Below are 11,305 nucleotides of genomic sequence, written 5' to 3'. Positions count from 1 at the left end.
GGGCAGAATGACAGGGACGTGCCTGTGCTCTTCCCTCTTTTCCTTCTGTTTTCGGTCCCCACCCTCCACCTGTAAGCGCCGGCTGCCCTCTGAGATCACGTGTGGCCCTTGGAAGCCACAGACACGCATGTGGAGATGCCTTTACTCACGCCGGTTACTGCGCTGGGCACAGGAGCTAAGCAACACGAGACTGAGAGCCCACAGCTCCTTCTACATCTTGCAAATAAAAGCTGTCACTCGTGACTCTCTCTGCGACAACTGGTCAACCTGAGATCTTCTCTTTGAAACAAATAGAAGCCAACCTTTCACTAATATTAGATGCGGGAAAAGAACATATTGTTTATCCCAGAAAATCATCCTGAGAAACCCGCGAGTCTCATTTTGTGAGATGCCAATTCACATCTAAAACAACAATAAAAAGAAACACAGATCCCTTTGAGATTCATTTCATTAAGCTAAAACGTTAATAAGAAACTTTTTGAAAATAAAATATGCAAATACCCTATACATGAAAATCGCTCATATTAGGTGACTCTTATCTATTATTCATTTTATTTTAGTCAACATCTCCCAAAAAGATAAAATCTGCGATAGAGACTATGAATATTAACTTTTTATTCAAATTAATGTCCCAGGTGACATGCACTGAGCCCAACTAGGGGAAAATGCAAGAAATAAATTACATGTGGAGTAAGATGAAATCTCTTCATTTATTACATTGAGTAATAACAACGTTATTTATTATTTATTATACTTCAGGGGATAGCTTTTAGTATCTAATTTCATTTAAAATAAATCTTTGAGTTATTTTAAGAGGTCTTATACAGCTGTTTCTGATAAGAAAAAAAAATTCTAGTAAGACTTCAACTCCTGTCAAAATCAAATAATCTAAAGAAAATACTATATTATTTTACATGGAACTTCTGGTAGATATTCTCAAAAATCTAAAGTATAATGTATGTTACAGAGTGTTAAGTAGTAAAACCAACACCCCTCAACAAGAATAAAAACAATGACCATGGTCATTTACTACTTTGAAGATCTCTACGGTCTGAATGTTTGTGTCCCCGCCCTGTCCCTCCTGTCAAACTCCTATGCTGGAACCTAATCGCTGAGTGACGGTGTTGGAGGTGGGGCCTTGAGGAGGGATCAGATGTGAGAGCACTGGGCGTCCTCAGGACTGAAATTAGCGTCCTCATGAAGGACCCTGGAGTGCTCCCTCATCCCTCCACCACAGGGCGCCTGCTGTCTGTGAACTAGGAGGAGGGTTCTCTCCGGACGGCGAATCTGTCGGCGCCTTGACCTTGGACCCCCAGCCTTTAGAACTGGGAGAAACAAATGCGTGTTGTTTATAAGCCACTTAGTTTACACCCTTTTATTACAGAAGCACAAATAAACTATGAGAGGCAGGATTTAATGTTTTTTCTTTTTTTATACTGGGACGACGTCCTTATCCTAACCCCTGCTGCCCAAATGCCAGGTGTGAGGGGAAGGTGACGGTCCCACAGTGGGCTGAGGATGCCCTTGTTACCAAGGGTCTTTGTGGGGAGTGCTGGATGGCCGGGGCAGGTGCATTTTTAGAAGTCATAATCTGAAACTCAGGAATAATGTGTAGAGGACAGGACTTCTGAGGTTGCCTTGGCCTATGCGTGTGCAAATAAGGCACATACCCCCAGCACGCGTCCCAACACAACGATCTGCATTGTTTCATGGGTGAAATATAAAATGAAGATTTACACAGAAAATTTAAAGGCTTATGTCATATCCGGAGTTGAATTAATTTCACTAATGGAGAAAACCCAAATTGATTTTTCAACTCTTTTATTCTCAAGCATATACCCTTTGAGTTTACTAGAAAATTCTTTACATAAAAAGTAAGATGGCTTTCAGAACTAATGCTATGTCCCTTCCTAGGATGACAGTGATTAGTGTAAAACCGAATTAGGTTCAGAGTTCTCTGTCTAAAGGTCAAGTTTATATTTGTACTCCTAAAAACCAAGGTTAAATTTTACTGCTATTTCAAATGATCTAGTTAGATTATCTTTAAGTACATAAACATTAATTAAGAATACATCAGAAACCCTGCCATTTTGAATTTTAAGTATATGCATATTCATTTTATACAAGTGATGGAAATTAAGCTTCTTTATGAGAATATAATATACAGTGTACAAAATACTGTCAAAAATTAAAAATACCCTACAAACTTAAGTATGATAAACTACTTAAAAATGCCTATCTTCTCACTTCCTTAAGAAACAAAAAGCTTTAGAAAATACAGGAGTCATGGTTTGTATTTGGCTGCATTGTAAAAATGCAAGCCAGAAAAAACGGTTTTAAGAGAAGTGATTAAGGAACTAACGTCTCACACTGAGCCCCTATGCCAGCCGCTGCCACTGTCAGTCAGGGGCACACATACCTCCAGTTCATTTATTTAACCAACATTTATTTAGTGTTCATTAGCTATGGGAGAAAAAATAGCTGGATATGACGATTTCTTTTTCTGCCTTCTAAAACAGCGTTTAAAAATGTTATCTTCTTTTTTTTAAATAAAAGTAATCGTTTATGGTCCTTTAAATACTTATTCAGTATTCAATACTCCCTTTAAATATTAATTCAGGTACATCTCCCAAAAATTTGATATACGGTATATTTTCATTGTTGCTCGATCTCATAATTTCATTTGGATTTTTTTTCTTATTGACTAAGTTCATTGAATTTCCATGTTTAAGAGATTTTTTTATGGTTATGTTTTTGTTAGTGATATTTAAATGTCTGAATGTCCTAAACACAATCAATTGCTGAAATGCTGCGTATTTGTCTGAAAAAAAAGGGGGTGGGGCGGGTAGCCTGCCACAGCCAGGTGCAGCACCCACGATGCCACCTGCTCCCTGCGTTAACCGGCTACATCTTTCCTGAGTTTGTACTGCAGGAGCTCTCAGCCCCTCGAGGAGTCACCTTACGACCTCTCATCTTTGTGGGAAATTTATTCATATGAGTTGTTGATTCCAAAAACTGTTCTTAATGTGTTTTGAGTCCATGTTACTAAGATCATACAATTTTCAAACTATTACATCTTTCCAGGTTATTGAAACTTTTATTAAAACCTAGAGAGCCACCATTTTGTTTTAGTAATGCTTCCCTTTCGCCCTAAAAATCTATTTCATATACAATTTAAATAGTTCGAATAGCTTTCTTTTAGTTAATATTTGTCCAGCATATCATTCTCCATTCTTTTATTTCAATGGCTTTGTTCTTACATCTTTTGTAACTTGAATAAAACTGGATTTTCTTCTTTTAATTCAGTCTAAGAATCTTTGTCTCTTAAACTTCAGTTAGGACACTTACGTTTAATCACAGTACTGTTTATATTTCTATCATTTTGTACGGTGTATGTGCTATTTGTCCCATTTCTATCTTCATTCTCCTTTTTTTTTGGTAATAACTTGGCATCTGTATTTTATTTCAATCCCTTAGATGGTTATCCTAGACAATTCAAATGCATCTTTAGCTAAAAGGGTCTATGGTGACACCAGCTAGACCCAGCATCTCACTGGGCCAGGAACTGTTTCCAGGAAATCACAAGGGATTACTTCCTAGACGGCCCCCAGCCTGAGGTCCCATGAGGAACCCAGCACAGGGCCCTGTGACCTGGAGGGCATGTTCCCCTGGGAGAAGAGGGGCTCCTCGACTCAGGCGTCTGCTGTGCTGTGCGCTGGGCAGCTTCATACTTGGCCCCCGGCCCTCCGTGCTCACGCAGCAGGGGTGTGTGTGGTGAGGACACATGGGTGTGGACAACGAATGCGTGGCCCAAGCACTGAGGGCCAGCCTTGAAGCCACAGATTCACGGGGTTCAGAGAAGCCTTTGAGGACAGGCAGCCCTCATTTCCTACTAGAAAAATCACAAAGGGGTGCAGTGCAGATGAGGGAGCCTGGAGCCAGAGCGATGCCCCTTCAGAGGCAGGAAGCCGCCCCGGGACACGGATTCAGGAGGCTGCGAATGTGGGCAGGGCCCCATCTGTAGCTTCTGCGGCACCCGTCACACCGATTTACCAAGGCAGCTGACGTGAGACATTTCCAGCAGATCTGCACGTGGCAGTTTGCGCCATCGAGAGTATGCTCGCTCCACAGCCCCAGGAGAGGCGCCTCTGGGAGAAGGCCTCGGGTCGGATTCGGCCACGCACGGAGCACCCACAGCCTGGGACAAGCTCACAAGATCCACATGTGCAAGCTCTGTGCAAGCTCCTCAGGGTCTACGCTGCCCTTCCTGGTCTGCCCTGGGCACAGCTGTCTGACCCCATGACCTACGGCGGAGCCGCCGCTGCTTGGCACCCTGGCTGAGCTGACAGGTACGGCAGCCACCCGGACACCGTCGAAGAGGGTGGTCCCCATCTCCCTTGCCTGTGACTGCATTAGGTGCAGAACTGGCCCAGCGTGGCTAGGGGGCCCTGATGGGCATCTGCTGGCAGCCTCTAGGCAAGGTTCCCTTGCTTCGTGGGTCTGTTTGTGTCTGCGCGTGACAGCGGTAATGGCTTCAGCCAGCCCAGGAATCGCCTTCTCGGGAGCCACCGCCTCAGTCTGCCCTGCACCGTGGGGTAACGGAGGCTTCAGCGCACATCACATTTCATCGTGGGTGTCCCGCTGGGATGAGTTGAGCATAGAAACGGCTGGCTGCCAGCTGCTGAGTGCCAGCGGCAGCACCTCAGGGCCCCGTGGGAGCGGGGAGTGACCCCTGGCCCCTGTGGGCTCGCTCACGTGGCTCCCCCACGGGCTCCGCAGAAAGAACCTTGCCAGGAATGCAGAGCTAATGCTGGGCGCAGACCTCCCCCTGGGCCGGGGAGGTGTCTGTGGTCCCTGAGTGGCCAGGGTGTCGTGGGGCTCCCTCCCTCTGTGGGGACTCTGCATCTGCCCAACAGTGGAAAGAAAGCCGTGTCCCAGGCCGTGGCCAGAGCGTGTGCATGAGGGAAGGGCCACTGGCAGGGAGGCCACGATTGAGTGGCCTGAGCTCGCGGCCTTTCGGGAGGAGCTCACATATTGGCACCATTTCTCCTACAGCTTAATTGGGGTGCCGTTAACACCAAATAAACGGCACATGTATAAATGTGGTAAGTTTTGCCGATTATATACAACCGTGAAGCCAACATCACACTTAAGATCATGAACAATTTCTCACCCCAAAAGGTTCCTCGGACGTGTTTAAGTCCCTTTCACTGGCTGCTGCTTGCGTCTGCCCAATTCCTAGATAACTGGGATACATTTTCTGGATTGTTTGCGTTTTCCAGAATTTCACATAGACGGAATCACGCAGTGTCTCCTTTCTCTGTTTGTTCGGTTTCTTTCAGCAAGCACGGTCATTTGACAGCCATCCCGTCTGCGCACGTGCCAGTTGTCCTGTCCTATCTATTCATGCCTACACCGTTTGTTCGCCAAGTCACCTGTGGCTGGACGTGTGCGTTGTTTCCATTTTTGGCTGTTACAAACAAAGCTGCTATGAATATGCATGTACCAAAAACAACTTTAATTTTAGTGAATATCTTGACTTTTTGGTGAAAAATACAAAGATGCTAGAATGCTTTAACTTCCTGCTCCGTGCTTACCTGCAATATCGTCCAGTAACTATATTCAGTCTTTATAAGTATGATCAGAAATCAAATATAATCGTGCTGATTGTTATATTCTGTTTAGGTTTAGCCACATTTTTTTTCCACCATTCCTTCTCGAATGTCAAGCCTTCCTTCTGGGATTATTTTCTTTCTTTCCAAAATGTTTAGTTTCAAAATATTTGAAAGGTTTAGATGGCGGTACATTTCTTGAGTTTGCCTGAAGATCTCTTTTCTGTTGTTCTCGCCCTTTGTTTTCAAAAGATTTTCTTAAATGCAGTTTTAGCTTAACATTATTTTCTTTCACCATTCTGAATTGTTCCTCTGTCATGTGTCTTCCAACATCAATGCTGGTTCATTAAATATCCAGTTGTCACTTGTGGACAGATAATCAGTCTTCTTCATTCCAGCTGCCTTTAGAACTTCTCTGACTTCTGCAATCTCTGTATGATTGATTTGGTTTGGCCTTTCATTTTATTCCTTGAGATTCATTTGGATTCTTAAGTCTGAGAAATGGTGGAAAGTTCTGCTTCATTATCTCTTTCAATATTTCATTCTATCTTCTTCTGGTACGCCAATATTTGAGATTTCTTATTCTGTCCTCCATGTTGTTTAGCTTCTCTTTTATATTTTAAATCTGTTATGTTTTCTGGCTACACTTGGAGTCATTTTAGCAGGTCGAATTTCAGATCGAAGCCAAAAACTTCTCTTTTACCTTTCTTATCTGCTATTTAACCCATTTAGTAAGTTTTGTGTCAATTATAATGTTTAAATCTGGAATTTCTTGTGTTAGTGTGTGCATGCACGCTTGTGTGTGTTTAATCTTTAACATGATTGGATACCACTGATAGTCTTTTGTTTTTTAATCATGTGTTATATGTGCTTCACTTTTTAAAAACATTAAGCACACTTACATTCCCTCCATTCATTTCAAGTTTGATCTCTGCTCACTCTCCCTCATCTATGATGGCTTGTTTTCATTCATGATTTTTCTCATGCTCCTTGAAACATTTTCTGAAGGAAGTATTTGAGGACCCAGTTGAGTGCACCAGCTTTCTTGGAGGTTTTGGGTAAGTTTCAGCTCAGTTCCTGGCACCACCACTTCAAACAAGATCCTAGACTCAGGCCTTCACCTGCCACACAGATAGAGTGAGTACTGACGGGCCTCAAATTCAGGTAAAGGTAGGTTCGTGCTTATAGATGTGAAGGGGTAACATTTCTAGCTCCACGCAGAGTGAACAGAACAGGCAATGACTCCTGGCACCTCCCTCGCCAGCTGACCCAGTGAGGGTGCTGGCTTTACCAGGACTCTGCGTAAGTTTCAACTTTCACTTCGATGACACCTTAAACCCAGCTGTGATCTCAGGCCTGTCTACCCAATCTGAGGCTTTGTCCCCCGTGGTCAGTGGCTGCAGTTTATACATTTTCCTCTCTGAAGTTCAGCCTTCTCTTGATTTTTAGCACGTAAACTGTTTTTTACCTTGTTGTAAGCACAGCCAATCTTTTAAAAATACATGTGTGCAGTTTAATCCAGATTTTTAAGGGTCTAAGTGAAAGGGTACAAGTTATTTTTGAGGGTATAAGTTATTTTTGAGGGTATAAGTTATTTTTGAGGGTATAAGTTTGGTCACTGTGCTCACCAAAATAGAACTATATTCTAACTTAATTTATACTGAATTCTATGTATTTATATCTAAATAAGCTAAATATTCAACAAGCAAAGGCCATGATTTTCAACCCCACATGACACAGTCTCCCGCTTAGACTGATTTTAGGTTGGATTTTAAAGATGCAAAATTGTCTATTCTGCTGAAACTGAACCTCGCCAATTAATATCAAGGTACATGAGAGGCAGTCAGACTGTAGTGATGGAGGGAGGTTTTCAAGGGACCTCACATTCCTGTAACGATGGTACAGAGACTGTAACGTTATACATGCCAAAGGATACGGATCTATCACTGTTATTAAATGAAATTACATCTGCCTGTTATGTACACTATACTACATAACTATTATACTTTATACAAGCATATACAATTATACTTAAGAATTCTCCCCTATAAGATATATGCACTTTAATTTCATCCCAGTAATAAACTTATAAGACTGTATTACGCTCGATGTCTGTGAATGACATACAAGTCATTATTTTTCTTTGAGATGTGCATTAACAAAAATCTGGTCAAGGTCCCCAGCCCTAGTTTGATGGAAAGTGACTATTACGCTGCTTGCTGCTACCTCGGTATCTTTGCGATCATCCAGTAGGTTGGAAGGAAGGCACGCCAATGACCCTGGCCCAAACACTGTACCTGTTGCTATCGACAGACTTTGTTCCTTAGAGAAGGTATTAACTGCCAGCTGGCTGTGACAGTTTGTGAACTACCACCGATATTTGTGTTGGCATTGTCACAGGATTTACAGCTCAGGAAATACATACAATCAGATTATGATGGACCCAGGGATTTCCGAGGCAAAAAGTATAACAATTACAAATTACAAACATGACCATAATAATAAAATTATTTTAAAAATAACTTAAGTACTCAGGGTCTCTTTCAAAAAATATATGCTCTGTATGAAATGCACGGCGTCCATTTGCAAGCATACGAGGGACTGCAGAGGACAGGTGGTGGCAATTCAAGTGTATATCTGGTAACCCATGCTAGATTTTCTAACAGACCACCGTGTCAGAAAACTGCTAAGGAAAGGCAGAAAGAGATAAAGCAAAAAAGTAGTTTTGAATGATATAGAATATAAATATAAACTATCACGGAATTAGAAAAAAATTAACACTACATCTTTGTTATTTTATTTTGCCAGACTCTGAACTGGTTCTTCCGTATAATCCACGAATATCGCTTTGTAAGGAGTTTAAATTGTCATGTTTTAACATAGTCACCCAAAGTGGCTAAGTCTTTAGGAAGTGTCACTGAAGGGTACTAACATGGGCAGAATTCTTGGTAAATATTATAAACACTTTGAATCCGATAGCGCTTTTGGTGAGTATTATCAGACAGAAGAGAAGTCGGTTAGCGTTTTTATCTCCACTGTAATTTCCTAGTCAACACTGAAGACATCATAATTAAAGGACTGGACTTGACCAGCTACTCACTGCGGTGGTCCCAGGGCAGTGTGGGGACTGGCATTCACCACTCATCCGGTTCGGGATCAAGACATCGTCCCAGCAAGACGGGCCCTTTGAGGAAATAAAAAACACACATATCCTGGGTGCACGAATTGTAATCCGAATGTTCTCCCTAACACAGCTTCTAAAATTTGTCTACTTATATTGTAAAATGATGATGAAATTAACGTGTATGCCAATGATTTTCAAAGGATGATGCACAGACCCAGGGAGTCCTCAAGACCCTTTGGGGGATCCAGTAGGTCAGGACTATTTTCGTAAATATACTAAGATGATATTTACATATTGCTGCAAACACGTAGGTCATTCACATCTAGTACAGTCATTCACATCTGGTACAGCCCCTACGGTTCAATTTAACTTTTAAAAAACTTAAATAATATTCTTAAATTCACCGTAATTACAACGGATGACTTTTAAATGAGCACATATGCAAATTTCACTCAAGAGGACTCGTGGGGGCAGCAGCGGAACTTGAGGAGGTGGCAGGCCTGTCACAGGTGGCATGCTGAGCAGGCACATCTCCCGCCTCTCTCTCCTGAGGCACTGTGAGAAACACGCTTAGAAACTAGCAAACTTATAATCCCAATGAGAAGACAGCACTGGCCAAGAAGAGATTTCCGCTCTTTTCTGGAAATCTGCAAGAGGCTGCAGCAGAGGAGAGGCCTCTGTGCCCTGCAGGACCACAGGGAGGCTGAGAGGTCGCAAGCACAGAAAAGGCAGAAGGCAGAGAGGGCAGAGTGACACCTGGAGCAGTGAACACAGAAGAAGTTAAACTTTCATGAAGTTAAATTTTTATAAACAGGAGATCCTGAAATCTTCTAGAAAGAAATGTCAGATCAGCTACTGGAAACAAGAGTCAAAATAGAATTTTAAAGTAGCAGCAATACCTTCAAAGCCTGGAGGGAAAGATTTCAACCCACAATCCTCTACCTAGCCCATTAAGTGGGACAATGGTCAAAGTGATTTGGGGGTACTCAGAGAGTTGCCAAGTCTCCTTACATGCCTGGGAGGCGTCTGAGTTCAGAGGGATGCCAGCCAGCTTGAGGGAAAGTGGAGAGCGGCCCAGCCTTGGTCCCAACCACAGCTGTGACTCAGGGAGGGAGTCCCATGAGAGCTGGGTGTGTGGGTACCTGGCGGGGAGCGGGGCAGGAGGGAGGTGCCTGTTGCATTTCGAGAGCAGGCGCCCAGCCAGTGCCCCAGCAAGGCTAGGACAAGAGGCAGCGGCTGCCATGATTTTACTACCAAGGACATCAGAGGTCCACATCAGGAGGGAAATGGGTCACTACCGGTCAGCACCAGGACCTCCCACTCCGCGATCCAGACCAAGTGGCCGCCACAGAAACCCTGCCACAGAAACCAGCGAAAATGTGGGAGGCCGACGGGGCCCCGGCCACGCGGACACGTCCACGGAGTGCTCGCCCCCTCCCTACGTCAACACAACACGCACACGCACGCTGCCTCAGAGGAGGACGGGGGGCAGAGGCGAACAGGGAGGCGAACAGGGAGGCTCACGTCTGCCTCAAAGAGACGAAGCTGAACTTCGACAGAGGCTGTGTAAACCCGACCTCGAAAACGGCTACATTTCAAACACACGTTCATGAAACCGAAAGCCCCCGCTGAAGCTGGCCGGATGCGCTGGCCCTCAGCGGGGCTGCTGTCTGGGAGTCTGAGTTCGGGGGGTGCCTTCCCCCCGTATAAGTTATTTTTGAGGTGCTGTCTGGGAGTCTGAGTTCGGGGGGTGCCTTCCCCCCCCAGTTTTCCTGCTGATGCAGAGGGTCTGCAGCATCTAAAATGTCTGCAGACAACGTGGTTTATGCCGAACACCTTCCTACCCGCTCTACCTGGAAGCTCTCGGTTGGGGTGCACAATGGCCAGCCCCCACCAAAATCCCTGGGCGGTGGCAGCCGGAAGCTGGAGGAAGACGCGCGTCCCACGTGGCTGCAGTGGGAGAAGTCTCTTGGGAACCTGACGTCCTCCGGACGTCACTCGCGCGCCTCCCCTCTGCGCTGTGCCTTCCCCTGCGATGAGCCTTCCCCCCATGTCTGACTACACACGGAGTCCTAGGTCCCGCCAGCGAATCGCCGAACGTGTCCCACGACCCAGTGACATGTGATCGATCACCAAGGACATGTTCTCCTTGCTACACAGAAGGGTCAGGGGTCATGGGGAAGCTCACGGCCATTGTGGGGGATGAGGAATTCCGTTCTCCTTGCACATCTAAGTGTGGGGTCCCCACCTACAACCCGCTGGGGCACAACGGTGCAAACAGCCCCGTGGCACACAACCTTACAATCGCGCTATTAATTCGTGTTACGCAACCAAATATCTCGGTTACGCAGCGTGGACGATAAAAAGTCGAGATGCGGATGTTGAAACTGGAAGGCGATGGCGGAGCTGGGGGAGGGGACAAGCACCCTCTCCTGGCGTGCTGTCGCCTCTCGTCACAAGGCCGTCTGCGTATTTAACTGTTAAACAGGTGCTTATACCCGCTTGATAGAAATGACGAATGCACTGAAATCAGAGAGACAGAAGGAAATGACACCCGCACCTCCCTGAC

The 11,305-nt window shown here is 44.8% G+C and overlaps 1 protein-coding gene across 1 annotated transcript in view; it reads right to left on the bottom strand.

Moving 5' to 3' along the window:
- PRKN (parkin RBR E3 ubiquitin protein ligase) overlaps nt 1–11,305 on the bottom strand; it is an 899,371-nt gene that overhangs the window by 561,612 nt on the left and 326,454 nt on the right. Inside the window, exon 5 of the mRNA XM_011373769.1 lies at nt 8,713–8,796. Within this exon, the coding sequence (XP_011372071.1) occupies nt 8,713–8,796 (84 nt within the window). The remainder of the gene's footprint in view (nt 1–8,712; nt 8,797–11,305) is intronic.

Source organism: Pteropus vampyrus, unplaced genomic scaffold (genome assembly GCF_000151845.1).
Source record: "Pteropus vampyrus isolate Shadow unplaced genomic scaffold, Pvam_2.0 Scaffold230, whole genome shotgun sequence".
NCBI lineage: Eukaryota > Metazoa > Chordata > Mammalia > Chiroptera > Pteropodidae > Pteropus > Pteropus vampyrus.
The sequence above is the reverse complement of the archived record's forward strand: the minus strand, read 5'-3'. Positions and strand labels throughout refer to the sequence as shown.